This window comes from Neovison vison, chromosome 3, assembly GCF_020171115.1.
Source record: "Neovison vison isolate M4711 chromosome 3, ASM_NN_V1, whole genome shotgun sequence".
NCBI classification, from domain to species: Eukaryota; Metazoa; Chordata; class Mammalia; order Carnivora; family Mustelidae; genus Neogale; species Neogale vison.
Window position 1 is genome coordinate 25,663,104 of NC_058093.1, and position 17,051 is coordinate 25,680,154.

Consider the following 17,051-nt stretch of genomic DNA (forward strand, 5'->3'; position numbering starts at 1 on the left):
ATCTCATCCTGGAAAATTATGGTTAGTTCTGGGATTTAAGCTGTTGTTGTTGTTTTCTTCTGAGACTATTTATGGCAAATCAAATAACAGAAAAATATCTTAATTGATTTATAATTATGAAAACTATAGAAAAATATATCTGTAGGAAGTATGATCATACCTGGGAACACATTCCTGACATACCAAGCAATAAGGAAATAAATGAAAGAGTCAGCTAGGATCAGACAGCACAGCCAGCCAAATGAGGTGGTATCATCCTGAACTGGGGAACTATACATATTTTCCCACTGAAGACCTAAAAAGTGAACACATGTATTTATTCTCCTGTGACACATACTGCAATCGTGAATGCTAACACCCAGTTTTATAGGAAGCGAGCCTACCAATGCCTTGCTCCTCATATCTTGCAATGTACTGACTTGCATAACTGAATGCTGTTGGGGACAGCAGACTCTGTGAAGAAAATAAACAGCAATAATAGTTCTTATTGATTTTGTACAAGAGGGATCCAAACATACTTAAAACTTTGGACTTTATATAGGTAAAATAAACACTAACTCTCTAAGCATATTTAAAAATACAGAGGTCCCTTACCAAGCCTACTACCACTCTGAAGGAAGAGAAGAGGAATAGCAGAACACAAAAGCAGGAAAATCACAACTTGAAAAGTATTTGTCAAAAATCTAAACTATATATCTACACGTAGTATGTTGCTTAGCAATTTATAAACCAGGTAATTACAGGGTAGTGCAATGTTAAGACTAAAATCAAATAAATAGGAGCCAGAAGATGTTTTTACTGCATAAACTGATTACAGGTAACAGAACTATGAATGAAAATATACTAAACTATGAATTGACTGAATACATATAATGCAACACATTAGAAATTTAATGTTTTAACCCAAAGCAATCAATGTTAAATGAAAGTTATTTAACACATAACCATAAACATCAAAGTTTCAATATGGTTCTCAATGAGATTTATTTTCCTGCTTTCCAATTTTCAAAGTATTCTTAATGATTTCATTAAATTGCTTAAAATTAATTCAATAGTTTTGAATTGAAACAGGCAGAAAAATATAATCAATCAAAATTGATTATATACTGTCACTGCATGTGTCTTTATGCCTATAAGTAATATTGTATGTTATGAAAACCATGAAAATTACTCATATAGGAGAATAACTCCAGTAATAAAGGTTTTAAGATATTTAAGGACCTGGATGAGAGAAGAAGTCAGAATTTTTAATGATCATTAAAAATATACTTTTTTTTCAGAAATTATTTCGTAACAGAGTGCTGTTAAGGAAAGTCTCTTTTTCATTGTTTTATGCTTGTACAGTATACAATAATACAATGTACAGTATACATTAGGACAGCTAAGATTATTTTGCAATCACAGAACTTTACAGTTAGATAAATGAACTTTAATTAAGAGTCTAAAAACATAAGAAGAATCGATTCTTATCCCACCCTGTCCATTCAGCTGTGACAACTGACTCACCATGAATACTTTTATGACATAGCTCAACTCATTCTCCACTGTAATCAGAACAATAAATGGAAAAAAAGCAATGATGTAGATGAGACTTCCAATAAGGGCTGCAATGTTGGTGTTATTGAAGAAGACACTGATAAGGTAGCTCATGGCAATAACTGAGAAGCTATAGTCCGAAAAATACAGGAACAAAATGAACCCATTTGTTTTAGGAAGAATATCACCAAATTTGAGTATAATGATGAGGATGACGATGGTCACCAGTAAAAATCCAATGCTCTCTATAAGCCAGGCAAAAAAGTGGCTGCAAGAGTTCACACCCATCATCTTCATGTACTGCAAAAAGGAAAAAGCGTTAGCCACTTTTTGAGCTGATATTCTCTCAAATAGCAATTATTTCTGCACCATGACAAAATGCCCATGAGATTCTACATATATATGGAACTAGGCATCTTAATGATTTTCTTAAGTTAAGGATCTGTCCGTGTTTGCTATGTAAAATTAATATGACCATGTGTATCAGCCCATTTTTAAATGATATGCTTTCAGAATGCCCCAGTATAATGGATGATTTGGAAGGTGAGGTTCTTTTTTTCTCCAGTTTCATTTTATAACTAGTATCTAACTGATATGTCCAGATTAAATTAGTTTAGAATAGATTACCAAAATTTATTGTGTCTCCTGCAGAATTTTACATGAGTTTGACATTTGTATAGTCATGAATATTTCAAGCTCATAGAAAAACTTGGTTTATTTCAAATTTGGTGTAGGAACGAGATAATAAAACTCCATTTTTTTAAACAAAACATTAATGGACAACACCATCAGTACTCTTGTTCTTGAGAGAAACAGAATAAACCTGACTCCTAAGAATTCAAACATGGAAATTTTGAAGGGAGACTTTCTGCCTTTTGGCAAAGCTTACCCATCCTTAAGATCACTGGGAATTTAGGGCAGTTTGTCATTTTTTCTTCCAAAAAGACATTCATGCACCCAAAATGAACTCATGTATCTGAGATCATGGATACCTCTCTCCCAATTTATATTCTTTAATAACTCAGTGATATCTCCAGAGGTCAAGTCATTCCACCAAGGTAGAAAAAGAGACCAGCATGATGTGTTTGAGCATTAACTCAAAGGGACTCGGGAAGATCTAAATTCCCCTGGATCTTTCATTGTCTTTCATTTGGTGACATGTTGCACTTCAGGGGAACCTGGATATCCTGGTTTCCAGTTTTACAATACATGATTAATACCAAGCTTATGAATCAGTCTATTTTTTAAAAAAAAGAAAAGAAATGCTCCACTAACAGCTTTATAATCCAGTATCTTGGGTAAAATCAAGGATTTTCAATGTCTTCCTTCTTTAAAACTAACTTGTCTAGGAAAAAAAAAAAAAAAAGGAATGTGCCGAATCTTTTGCTCTACACATAAAATAGTGAATTTTACTTTCTGCCTTTGCAACTTATCACATTTTGATAACTTTGCTGCTCCTCTTGTTACCATGGAAACAGTTACCTGACTGCCAACAGTCTAAGCTGTGGGCCTTAAGCTAATCACCACTAAGAAAAAGCCTGTGACTTTTCCTCTTAACTTTGCCCTCTTCCTCACCCTCCTCCCTCCTTACTGCTTCTCTCCTCCCAAGCCTCCACCCTTTGCAGTAAAGACTCAACTTATGTTTCCACAGGAATGGAAGTGAGGGGCAAAGTAAAAAAAAAAAAAAGAAAGAAAGAAGGAAAGAAAAACCAGCATGGAGCGAAGATGCACTATGGAAGTTTTCCTCCGGTTGCTACGCATCTATCATTGAAAACAAAATTACATTTTGGAATGAGAAAATATCTCACAGGTCTTATTTTCGAAATTATCTCTCTGCTCCTCAGCCCATTTGAGAAAATTACTGTGTCATGTTTGATGACTGCATTTCAGAGACACTTGCCTGTTCAAATATGATCATGATGCGTTAACTCTTTCTATTTGCCTTTCCTGTTTGAGATTTAACTGAGTTTATAATTAACTGGGAAGTTAAGAGACCTCCGTGACTACTCCAAAGCTAATATTCACCACCTAATTTCATGTGCCTTATGCAAAAAATATCTTCTCTCAGTAGCAGCATGTGTCAACAGGAGATAATGTCAATATATTTCACAAGGTGGGTATAAAATACCTAGGACACTATCAAGGACATGAAATAAAGCTGACTTGGTGTATACAAACATGGTTCTCCTTCCCCAGCAATTGATAGCTGGAATATAAAACACTTACAAATCTAGAAAACTCTCCATTCATAGCCTTATTAAAAGATAATCTGGCAAACCTGAAGACCAGACTAAAGGTGTTTATCACTGTAATTCTGAAGTTTTCAAGACTCAAGATCAGATTCCTATTCCCAAGAGTTGGTAAAAGTTGGAGAATGATCATTGCTTCTTACTGAAATGGACTGAGGTGCTCCCAAAAGTGTTCACTATTTAACATTCTAGCATGAAACCTGAGTGTGAAACTTCAGGATTTTATGCCACGAGGAGAACAGCTGTTATTCATAAAAAGAAAGAGCAATGAGAGCATGTAAGTCAGCCATAAATTATCCAGACTCACTGCCAACTTCGTTATAATAAATAAGACTAAACTTGCTGATGGAAGATGGCCCACAGAGAACGTCTGGCTATGGTTTCTGGATGTTGTTAGATGCTCCTCAGAGTGACATACGTCAAGTGCCAGGTCTGCAATCAAAGGATCACTTGTCCCCAGCGTCCCAAACCTGCCTGCAGCAATTCATCAATATCTGATAACCTGTTGCTCAAGGAAAACCCCTCTATACAGTGGCCAGAGTTTGCTCCAGTTTATGGCAGAAAATAATGAGAAGAGATTCTGAGAGATCTGGGATAAATGTGCTGTCACATTCAAGAGAAGCTTATGCACAGGCATTGACATTAATGCTTTCAGGAAAAGAAATCACAGATATTCATATATGTCAAGCACTAATTTATAAAGAATAATACCATTTTCTACCTTAGTTAAAAATTTTTTTCCTAACACTAGGTATTTATATTATTGTTTTATAGTAAGATATAAAGGATGGTGTGATCACTGCCTGAAGTCTTTCAAATTGCCGCCAGCATGATGGATAGTGTCTATTAAGAAGGCATGAGCACTGTCTAATGTGGAACACCCGAGGACTAAAATCCCTTACATAATTCTTGGTAACATCTCTCCAGACCACAGATATGTTAGACTATCTATCTGAACTGAGAAAGAACAACTCCAAATTTTGTCTCCAGCTGAATATAAGCATTAAAATCCCCATAAATGACTTATATTAGAAGCTAACTCATAAATCAAGAAAATAAAGTGAAAAGGTATTTTTTGGGTGTGTTGTAAATCAGTTTTTGTATAGCTTTGATATTTTAATTGTCAAAAGCAAGGAACACAGAACAAAACCCAACTGAAAGCCATTTCAAAATAGTTTCTTCTTTTTTTTTTAACTACAGGCTTAATGTCATCGACAAACTTATTGGGCATTAATATTTGTGCTAATTCCTTTAACAAGTTAAAGGAATTCACTGGAGTCATACTGTAACAAGGTCAAGGATTAATGGCTTCATTGAAAGAGCAACTAACTTGGTTTTCTTGCCCAGGTTTAAGAACAATTACAAAAGGAAAAAGTTTTTTTCCTTTTTGTTTTCTTACCTTTTTTATTTAATTGGAATGAGAAGGATGTAAGGAATTAAAAGCCTCAGAACTTAGTGAATATAAAAGTAATGATATTAAAAAGTGATTTTGAGTCTCCAGTAACCTAAGAGATTTTCTATTATCATCTTTCAAAGTCTTTAAGGGTCTATGCTATCAAAATAAGATTGTGAGAGGGAAAGGAGCTATGCTGTGGAAAAGGACTGATTGAAAGTCAAGACATTTGAGTTCCAGAACCAGATCTACCACCAACTAGCTCTGCATTTTCTAACAAGTCACCTCTCACTTACTGAGCTTAGCTCTTTCACTTCTAAAAAGGAGGAGGTAAGATAAGAACCATGGGCAGTATGGGAAGGCTGAGCAGGAGGCACTGAGAATATTCCACTCATTCCACCCCCGGTTCTATCAATTCATCTCACAAACAGACTGCACTCCTTTGAATTTAGGATGCTGCTGATTTTAAGACATGCCATTATTTGACATGGGAGCAAGAAAGAAAAATCACCACCAAATAAATGATGACGCCTTATCAAATGCATCCCAATTTCAAATGCTTTAAGAGGCAAGGAAAAAAAAAATCTTGACCTTAGAACTGATAAAATATGGGATGATTGAATGCCTTTCTTGTTGTGGCAGTGAGAGAGCCACCTTCTGGAAATGTATTGTTGAGTTAAGTCTAGATGGTAAGACTTAGAAAGTTTAACGGACTGAGCCCAAGTGAATTGGGAGACTCAAAGCCTGATTCTCTGATTCCAAGCTCAGTGATCTTCCACTGTACGACTTTGACCGCCACATCAGGTAGTTAAATTCTGAAAGTAGGTTCATGCAAAATGAAGACACAAAGCTACCAAACAGAAACTGGTTCATCATTAAAAGTACATCTTTCGTGTCTTCAGTTAAGAAAGAACACTTCACTATGTTTTGATTTTTTTTTTTTGTAGCATCCACAAATGCACTCGAATAGCATCATCTTCAAACACAAAATACAGAGTGTGTATAATAGATATACAATAGAATACTTATATTTACTGTGTGTTTCTACCACAAATACTATTTTTAAGGGAGATATTTATTTCGAAGTAGAAAAGAACTCCGTTTTTACCACAGTTTTTGACTTTAAAGTTTCCCTTTAATCTCTGAAGGCTTACTTCTGAGTACCAGGAAGCTGAAAGAGAACTGTAAGGCAGGTGCTTGCAACCAAAATTCTGGTTTAGGGCTTGGATTCAAGTTTCTAAGTTGGAATGAAGAAAGCTTGCACACAGGCTTGAATACAACAGAGCTCAAGCCAGTCGATGAAAGGTTTACCAGTTTATAACTGAAATGTAAAAATGCAGCTGTGAGGCTCAACCGGAATTCCAACAGAAAAGGTAGGAAAGAGAGGTTCGAACTCTGGGCCACGCTGCTGCTGAGCTCACAGAAACACGGAGCAGTGATTTGTACCTCGTGAGGAGAAAGAATCAATTGCCCGGAAACACGGGCAAAGTCGGTCTGAAAGTGTGAGTGGGCTACCGGCTTACTCTAACCTCATTATGTCAGACTGTCAGCCAGGCCTTGCAATAATTACTGTGCCCCAGTTTTGAAGTGTTTCTGCTTTCTTTTCGCTCCCTGAGTGAGTGTAAGAACGGACTCATTACAGGATGGGCAGATAACACAGTTCTTATTCCAATCCCATCTCCAAATCACCCAATGCTGTCTCATGAATTCTAAAGAGAAGAAGATATTCGGGATTTGGAGATAACAGTGAGGAACGTGCTGCAGCAGAGATCATGCGTTTCATCCCAGGTCCTGTGTTTCGTCATTACGTTATTAACCTAGTCAGGAGCATAACATGAAATTCTTAGTCGCTGTAAATTAGGAGTCAGTGGAAGATACAGGAGAAGATAATTGAAGGAGACAAGGTATACCGGAAAGAGAATTTGCTTCTTGAGAGCTGAAATAAGCCATCTGTCTGTCTATGACTACGTCTGTGTCTACGTCCATACATCTATATCTATTTTCATTTACACTCATTGAGTTACCATGCCAACAGACTTCCTGCCTTACTAGTTATTACTGCTATTATTTAAACTTCCTGCGTTAGATCCTGAGTCCTACAGGAACTTCTTGGACAAAATTACTGTTAGGATCATAAATTGTACTCAGACTTTATTCAGAATTATTTATATTTCGCTATCTAGAGGCACTTACAAAATGACTTCTATGTAACTTTGTGAGAAAACAAAATATTGCCGTATCAGCTGCCTTCATGATTCATAAAGTATTTTTCTTTTTAAATTCATGAGGACCGGGTCAGGCTTTCTGAGTTTGTATAGGCATGATGAAAATCATACTGATTATTCCACAAACAGATCTTACTCATAATAAGAGTAGACTCTCGACATACCTCATGAAGCCGGAGATCTTTCTCATAAACAAGCTTTTTTACAAATGCAGCTATAAATACAACCCAGGCAACCATGAGCACAATTGGAAGAGAATAAGAGACACTGGTTAGGAAGCTGTAAAAAAAAAACAAAAACATAAAAACAAAAATTCAGCGACCCAAATGAGTATCATCTATATAGATTGTAATATATAAAGAACACATCCCTTCTTGGAGTGAAATTATACTCCCGTTTTGAAATTGAGAATAGTCACTGATATTGCTCCTTTATTTATGAAGTGTGAGGCTGACTTAACCGTACGCCCATGATTTTCTTGCTGTAATGTTGCAAAAGTGAAAAACAGCTCTGGATTGTTAGATAAAATTACCATATTGTTTAGAGTGTGTCTGAGTATGTCCTGTCTAGGAAAATAATTATTACATAGATATAATTGCAAAGCTCAAAACTGTTCTGTCTAAACGAAATTCTTATCTAAAAGGCAGATTATAAAATTAGATGATGATTGGTTTATCTAGCTAAAAGCTATATCCTCCTAAATTACTGTATTTATCTACTCTTTAGAAGCTCATAGTTATTATTAAACTAAATTTTCCAAAATGAAATAAAATAAAACTCATAGCATTCAATTTAAAATGCAAACAAAGAACTTGGATTCCTCAAAATAATGCTCCAGGAGATGTTTCATACACAGTATAGCAATGTCTTTTCTGATAATGTGCTAAACTAGGCAGTCAGTAGAAGGCTTCATCAGTCTCCAGATATATTCCTGAGTGGTGTGCCCATGATACCAGACAGTTCCAATGCAGTGTTTCTCAAAATTAACCATCATCATAATCACATGAAGGGCTTATTAAACCACAAATTTCTGGGCCTCGCCCATAACCTTCTGATTTATTAAATCTGGGGTGGGATATAAAATTTGCATTTTAAATTGGCATTTAAAATTCTATATTCCATAGAATATATAGAATTCTGTATGTTTATGTTGTTGGTCCAGGGACCATAGTTTGAGACTCACAGTTCTGACACTAACCACCTTTCTATGAGGTAAGGCAAAGGAGTAGCTTTCAGTGAGAGGAACTCTAAATTGACCTATTTTCCATAGTAGGCTCCACTGACATTTTCACTTGGAGAATGGTACCAAGGCCATTTCCTTTTCACTCTGTAAGGCTAAGGAACTACCTTCAAGTTCCTCATGAAACATGCAAATATTAATGGAACATGACATCATCATCATTCATTGTAACTTTAGCATCAGAAGTGTATCACCATCAAAGACATGAGGATTATTTGTTTGTTTGTTTGTTTGGTGAGGAGACAGTGAGGGTTGGGGCCATGTCCAATTTTTTTGGATCCTGGGAAACTGTCTGGCATGGGGTAGGCACTTAAAAAATTTTGTTGAATGAATTTTCTCTTGGTTCAGGTCCAGCCCTAATGGTATTTCTGGCCCTAGAATTAGGCAACAGCCCTCATTCATTAATAATGTATCCCCTGTAATGTTTCTTCCAAGTGATTGTGTATTTTAAGATTGGTTTGTCTTAGGTTTCATTTAATATAAGGAGAAAATGCTGGTCTCCTAATTGAAGGACCAGTAAGGTACTGGGCTATACAACTTTGGAAACGTCACTTAACCCTTTTGGGTTTCAGTTTTTTTCATCAGGAAAATATGGTTAATGATACCTGCTCCTGGGGCACCTGAGTGGCTCAGTGGGTTAAGCCTCTGCCTTCAGCTCAGGTCATGATCTCAGGGTCCTGGGATTGAGTCCCACATCGGACTCTCTTCTCAGCAGGGAACCTGTTCCCCCGCCCCCTGCCCACCTGCCTCTCTGCCTTCTTGTGATTTCTGTCAAATAAATAAATAAAGTCTTTAAAAAAAAGATACCTGCTCCTGCTAACCTTACTTAGGTTGTTGGGCAGAACTAAGGAAATAGCGTATGTGGGAGCTATGCATGCAATAAAGAGTTTACATGTATGTGGGAGATACTAAGATCAAACTCTCCCATGAAGAAGGCAGAGTACAGTTACTTTTCTTCTTAAAAAAGAAAATCCAAGTACCCACCATCCGAGGTGCCTAAATTTGCAAGGGGAAAAAGATGAACCGGAAAACAGATGGAATTTTCTTTTAATTGAACCCACAGGTCTTTACTATTCACACAGGCCGTTGCGGTTCACATACAGTTCAGGCTGCAAGGAATTGACTGGCCTCCACAATGAGCTGCTAACCTTGACAACCCACGGATGGAATCCTCATCCGTCTCTCCATATCACCGCCACACAGAGGGTTACATGACCTCATTTCATCTACAGCTCTTGAAGCACCCAAACGAAATAGATACATCAACAGAAAGAAAAATGAAAAAAAAAAAAAAAAGTCCAGAACCATCTGAATTGAATATAAACTGCAGTAATTGGGCTGGATAATAAGTGCAATTTCTTTAAAGCAATATATTCAGCCTCCAACTTTTACACAGACGGACTGTGGTCAGAGTGGGAGAGCCAGTCACTGCTATTCGACTGGTAGAACACTGACCACTCAAATTCAGTTATCTAAAAGATGGTCTTTGCATTTTTTGTCCATTTAGCAAACATTTTATTAATTTTTATTTATTTAGTAGAGAGAGAGAGAGAAAGAGCAAGGAACAGGGGGAGAGGCTGAGGGCGAGGCAGTTCTCCCTGCTGAACAGGGAGCCTGAGGTGGGGCTTGATCCCAGAACCCTGGGAGCATGACCCGGGCCGAAGGCAGACACTTCACTGACTGAGCCACCCAGGTGCCGCAGCAAACTATTTTAGATGAAGATTCCTAGCAAATGGACTGGTACTGCATAACACAGTTTCAAACAGCATAATATTTATCTTAGAGATCAACTGATGTGTTTTATCAGAATTCTTCCTTAAGACTGGCCATGCATTTGTAGATTTTTAATAAAATTTGAGAGTTGGAAGAGATGTTAAGATTGTCTGGTTTAGAGAAAGGGAAGACCAGTAGAGAGTGGGTAGCATCGAAATTATGCAGCCCTACACTGAGGTCTGGAGTCCAATTCTCCTGATTCAAGGACCAGAGTCCATGGAAAGCTAAGGGTTATGACTAAGGAAACCTAAATCCTTTGGTAATGAACTTGACCATCATTCTGCTAACAGTGAGCCGCAGTCGTGGAGCTGTGCATGTGCTGTGGACCCTTTCCTGGAAAAAAGCATTAGACAAAAATTTCATGGAAGATATCTCTTTCACTTGATCCATGTGAATGAGTATGCAGAAATGAGGTCTCAAAAAACTGGCTGGCTGTTAAAAGGCGCTCCAGCCACCCAGACTTACTTGTCTTTCATGTAGCAGGGGTACGGAATCGCCTGGACCTGGACTGCTACTTCCTGGGAGTTTCTTCCAGTCTGCAATTCAATGATTGCTCTCTCAATACTATCCTGTAAGTACACAAAAGCCCTGCCATAGATCTGGTTATGTGATGGAGAATTGTGTGGCCCTGGGGCCCAAATCTTGGTCCTTATGCTTCTTGTGGTCTGTGCAGTCTTGAGACTCATGCGGATGGTATATTTTATGACAGGAGGAAGAGAGACATTTTCAGAGTCATAGCCTCTGTGCCGGCTTCTGTTAGAAGGAAGTTTAAAAATAACACCTAAAAATAAAAAGGCAACAACAGCAGAAAGGTTATTTTATGGTTGACATTATTCATTGTTTGCAGGGTACACTCAGGGGGCAGCCAAACAGGCAATTGAGTTTGTAATGTGACAGTAAGTTCAGGCTCCTAATTTACAGAAAAGATGGCTAATTGGAAGTGACAACTTCAGAGATTCGAAGCAGGAGTTTGAGAATATAATTACAAACTAAGTGGCCAGATTAAATATATCACTCTAAGCCACTTAGTAAAATTAAAAAAAAACACACAATAAAATGAATAATCCTGACTGATTATGGACTCAACTTCACCCTGTAACTATGTAATCCGTTTCAGTCTTCATTTAAACCATGCCAACAAAATCACACATTTGTGGAAGTCTCGTCAGACAATATAGTGGGTTGACTACATGAAAGGTTTTCATTTCTAAGGACATCAGAGGGGACGGTGACCCTCCCCCCCTTCAGACTACTTTTCTGAGTTCTCGATGAAAGGGGTGAGGGAAGAATTTGGCCAATTTTAGTACAAAGAGAAACTCAAACTCTAGTAGAATAACACTTACTTCCAAAGAGTTCGTTGCTTTTGTAAAGCCTTTTGGCCTCTCTCTCCATTTCATCTATACTTTTTGCTGCCTGAATACGGTCATATAATACACAGGAGGAAATATTTACTGTCAGGGAAGATAGCGTGTTGAGATGATCAATGATGTCAATGCTGTTTTCTAATTTCAGCCTTAGAATATCTAAAAAAGCAAAGCAAAGCAAAACAGACAAAACATATATTATAATGTTTTACTGCAATGTTTCTAGTAGTAATGAGACAAAATACTGGCTTTTTGGTCAGTACCTGCCATTATACTAGATTATAAGTAATAGGAAGTTGTAGAATTTACTAGAATTTACTCTAAAATATCTGGTAATAAAAATATCTAGTAACACCTGGAAAAATGTGTCCAGGTGTACAAATATTCACTGAAGAGAATGTTGAGTTGGTACCGATAAAAGTAGACCCAAGTTCAAAGAGTGATATAAGCTAACTTAAAAATATATTCCACTCCAATTTACTTAACCAGTGACTAAATGTAAATAATTAAAAAAAAATACATCTACATTTAGTCCGGAAGAAAACTAGAGATGAAAGTTTCCAATAAATGGACACACTTACTTTGTTCAGGGAACGTGAATGTAATAAACAAAGGAAAATCTATGTAGTGTGTGTAGAACAAATAAACTGTATTATTCAATAAGTTGTGCTACAGAATCGAACAAATAAACTGTATTATTCAATAAGTTGTGCTACAGAATCATTTCCTAGGAGACTGTGAGAATCTATGCCACATAGTGAACAACTTTCTAAAACTGTTTGATTTAAAACCTCCTGTGAGTTATCTCTATTGATATCTGTATTAATCTAGACAAAATGATCAAGATTTTATTTCAGGTAATTACTCTGGAAGAAAGAGGATTTAATTGCTCTTCAATTTCATGATTTCTTATGAGGAAATCAACCGAGACAAAGGGTAAATATGAAATTGCAAGTTAATAAATCACTTGGCCAATTAAATTTTCACTGACTCGATCGTCATGAATACCAAGAATGTTGTATCATAAATCCTTCCTCACAAAACCCAAACATGACTCTTCCACAGTCCAACGTAAGACTTAATTTCTCACAGAGGGCAACTTATTAAATGCATTTCTCAGTAGAATTTAAAGTGAAATGGTTTGTTTGATATAGACATTGGTGGGGGAGGGGTAAAACTGTGGTTGAACAGTGGCCTCCAGCGGCCACTGGAAATCAACACAACACCAAGGATTCCTTAGACATGTGGGCAGAGAAGAGCAAAGAAGAGCTAAGAGGGTCAGTGCTCCCTCAGTTCAAACTACATAAACTCTTAGATATTAAGTTATATATGCAATTATATGAACATCAACTCTCACTGTTACATTCATTTTAGTCTAATTTTAAATTCTAGAACTCTCCTCCTATATTTAAAGTTAGGAAGATAAAACTTATATAAGAACTTTGTAGTATATTTCTCATATTTTGATCAAATGGTTTCTTACCCAAATGATACTTTTAGAGAATAAATACACTAAATCTTTCTTTAATCAAAGTCAGTCAACTATCATACAGGGCACACAACTATATACAAGACAAATGTAAGCAAAATGCTTCCCGACTGGTTTACACCCTATGTCACTTATGTCCCAGTAGCACCAGGAAGGAGGAGGGGCACTTGCTCTACTGCAGCCAAATTCAGATGGTTCCAATCCCTTCCTCATACCTGTGGTTGCATAGCAACAGTGAATCAGACACAGACTGAATTAGATGTCTTGCATCCCTTAGGTTGAAGGTGGGGATGTGGCAGAGGGAATGCATAAGTTCAGACAGCTTCCTTTGATCCTCTTTGCCTGTTCCTTTTAAATGACAGTGAGAAGAGGATCCAACCTTGAATACTGATTTACATTTATTTTCTTTTGAGTCTCTTCATTGCTTTGTTTTGCTTTTGCTAACTGAATAACTTCTTCCAGGTACATTCTGGGTTAGTCAAAGTGATAAGAGGCCAGTGGAGATAAAATGTTAAATACAGCCAGACAGAAAACGATTCATCTTCCTTTGTCCTTAAGGACCTGCTTTTCATCAAGTTATCAAAAAAACAAAACAAAACAAAAAGGGTCCTCTTATTTCTAGCAACCTACCAACCTACCAATGATAGTAGGAAAGGCTGCGTTTACATGAAGTATATAATTGTTGAAACTAACTGCAGATACTGGGTATCCAAACAGTTGTTACGACCTGCAATTATACAACTATCTGGGGAAAAGATGGATAGATATATCCAGGATTCCACATAGAATAACTAGCTAAAAATCAAATACAGAAGAAAACAAAAAGTAAAAAGTTTTCAAATGCAACCATGGCTCCCACATTTCTGACATGACTAGTGAACGAAAGTTTTGTGAATCTGGACTTACCGAGTTCATCTATCTGTTTTAATAGTTCAACAGCATCGAGTCCCACGGAGAATTTCACAAAAACTTGCACAAAGGGGTTCCTTAGAGTATTCTAATGAATAATAACAGGGACTCAGTTTCAATACAAGAAGAAAAGATGTCTCATCATTGTCTCTCTAGTAATACCTGTGGTGAGATGAGTAACCACCACTGGGCATGATCAATGCATCACCTTGTGGTGCTCGCATACAAATCCTTGAGAAAGAAAGAGAAGGTACATAGCTGCTAACGACTAGAAAGGCTGGGTTTTTCTTATCTATAGACACAAACTGGTCAGCACACTCAAGTAGCCAGATCAGACTTTACTATTTTTTTTAAGTTTTAAAAAGTAGAGCTATTTTATTTAAATATTTTGAACATCGTTTCTCAAATACAGGATCCTAACACTTTCTTTTCAACCAATATGAAGCGGCAGATCTGACTTGAATGATCAACAGTAAGAAAAGATATTCAACGTAACAGTCAATTTACCCATGGGTATTACATCATCTGTTTTTTGATATATGCTGTACACAACTGTAGTGGTTGAATTTCATAGTTGAATTTTGCTCAACTGAAACAAACTAAAACAACTTTTAAAAACTGTGATATCTACACGGAATTTCGTATCATAGCTGACTGGCATCCTTCTTCTGCTACTTCCCAGCTAGGGGCTCTCAGTAAGCACTCAGCTTTTTCCAGTTTCATGCTACGTTTCTGTAAAGCAGGGATGAATAACTCATCAGAAAAGTCAAACGTAAATTGCTATAATATCATTTTATATTGTAAAAAGCACAATTATGTGAACATAGAAAAATGAACTGATGATCAAACTTTATGCTATATCTATGGAAAGACTAAAAATTTTTTAAAAAGCATAAATGCTCTGACATATGAAGACTGTCATAGCTATCTTCCAAATGAGGAGACATAGCTTCTACCACTGTAGAAGTACAATTAGGTAACACTGAGGTGTACTAGGCACTGTCTAATACAGTTTACCTTAATTTTCTTGCACAATTTTCCATAACACCTTGAGGTCTCCTAAGGACACAAAATTAGTAAAGTCCAAGGAGAAATGTGGAGGCAGAGACTTCAACTTGATTAAAAAAAAATGTTTATCTTAAAAAAAAATAAGTTTATCTTATGTGTTAATTCATGGGCTAGTTTTTGTGTGAGCCACACTGAAGTTGGTTTTGCCTTTAGAGGACAAGTCAGTACCTTTTATTATTCTGTCCTTCCTACCAAGATCTTCAGTTTTGTTTTCATGGAGATACATGATTAAGAATAGTATGTATTAACAGCATATACACAACAGAATTAATCACTAAATCCATAGGTGCTTTGGGGTCTAAGAGTAGTTGGCAGCATGTAGACCAATGACTATGACACAGCTCATATCGCGCTAACCCAAGTTCTTTAAAGTCTCACTATTTACCAGGAAGTAATTTGTGTGCCAAGGGAAAAACTGAATGAGAGCATCAGTAATAAACAAAGCACTGTGTTAGTTCCAATTCAGAGATGATCCACCCAGCCGTACGGCCAAACTCCCACCGCTCCTTCTGCAATCTGTCCTGGGACACATGATACTATTTTTACACGCTTCTACACACAGGAACCTCATAAATCTGTGCGATGGCTATGAAGACACTCATTTTTGAGATTTCATAAACTGTAGATTGAGTGTCTTACGTCTTTTGCCTAGCGGTTCTCAGTGGCAAAACCAGGTATGATGTTAAAAGCTTTAAATTTTGAGTTCTGTGTACATTTGTAGAAAAAAGTTTGTCCTCAATGGCTGAGAATAATGATTGATTTTGGTCTAGAACAGAATAAAGTTGCTTCCAATAGATGACAGCCCTTTAATGGACATGATCACAGAGGTTCTCCACAGCAAATTACTGCACTTTGAAACTATTAAGCACACATCATGTCCTCCGTTCACTCACTGCTTCAGGCAACAAAACCTTCCTTAATAAAATCATGTATGTAGGTTTTGGTTTTTTTTTTGTTTTTTTTTTTTTCTTGTTCCACAGGAAAAAAAGATTAGGAAAAGAGGAGCAATCTTCCATTTAGGAAATATGTATGTCAATAAAGTACTACTTCGTCACTGTCTTCATTACAGACTCATACAAAAAAAAGGCCACTTAAAATGAATATACTTAAAATTAGAGCCAAATTTAACAGTAAATTGTGGGAAAGATGTTTGATGAAAGTTCACTTTTTTATATTAATTATTAAGTATTTGTTTCAGATATGTATTTTTTATAATTCATGTATTATATGTAACAAAAGCCAGATTATAATTGTAACTATCACAAATTATTAGTCAAAACAAAGACTGAACATAGTATCTTTGGGGCGTAACTTTTCTGACAAAGTTCTGTGCTACAAATCCTTTATTCTATGTTTAGCTTCTTGAATATGATTATAAAAAGGCCTTTGTGGGGAGGGAGGCAAATATATTTTAGCTCTCCATCAATTTTCCTTGGGTCTCTCAGTACTTTGCTATGCAAGCAATCCTCTCTTGAAGTTCCTGTGTCGCTTGCCTTCCTTCCAGTTTTCTCTTCTCTAGCTGGTAACAGGTCTGACTTTCCTCCTCCATCGTTACTTGTTAACAGCTCTGTTTGTGACTGGACCATTTCTCCACATTATTTTCATCATCTTCAGAAAACTCCACATCTTTTGCAAGAATTGCCAATTCTATGTTTTAACCAGTGTACATTGTATTTGGGTTGCACTGTCAAATCTTTAACATAGAGTGTCTTAGGTTTCAACCAAAGAACTCCCTGAACTTAATGTTCTTCTCCAGAATATTAATATTTGAGGAACTCTGGTTCTGTCAAGATAGCAAAAAATAA

At 36.6% G+C, this 17,051-nt stretch overlaps 1 protein-coding gene across 3 annotated transcripts in view; it reads right to left on the minus strand.

Annotated features, from left to right (window-relative positions):
- Positions 1 to 17,051, minus strand: part of ABCA12 (ATP binding cassette subfamily A member 12) — a 217,092-nt gene that overhangs the window by 47,114 nt on the left and 152,927 nt on the right. For all 3 annotated transcript variants that reach the window (XM_044241547.1, XM_044241546.1, XM_044241545.1), the window contains exons 21-27: positions 14,176 to 14,266; positions 11,760 to 11,939; positions 10,882 to 11,197; positions 7,568 to 7,682; positions 1,507 to 1,836; positions 384 to 453; positions 161 to 295 (exon numbers count right to left, since the gene is read on the minus strand). In XM_044241547.1, coding sequence (XP_044097482.1) covers positions 161 to 295; positions 384 to 453; positions 1,507 to 1,836; positions 7,568 to 7,682; positions 10,882 to 11,197; positions 11,760 to 11,939; positions 14,176 to 14,266 — 1,237 coding nt within the window. The remainder of the gene's footprint in view (positions 1 to 160; positions 296 to 383; positions 454 to 1,506; positions 1,837 to 7,567; positions 7,683 to 10,881; positions 11,198 to 11,759; positions 11,940 to 14,175; positions 14,267 to 17,051) is intronic.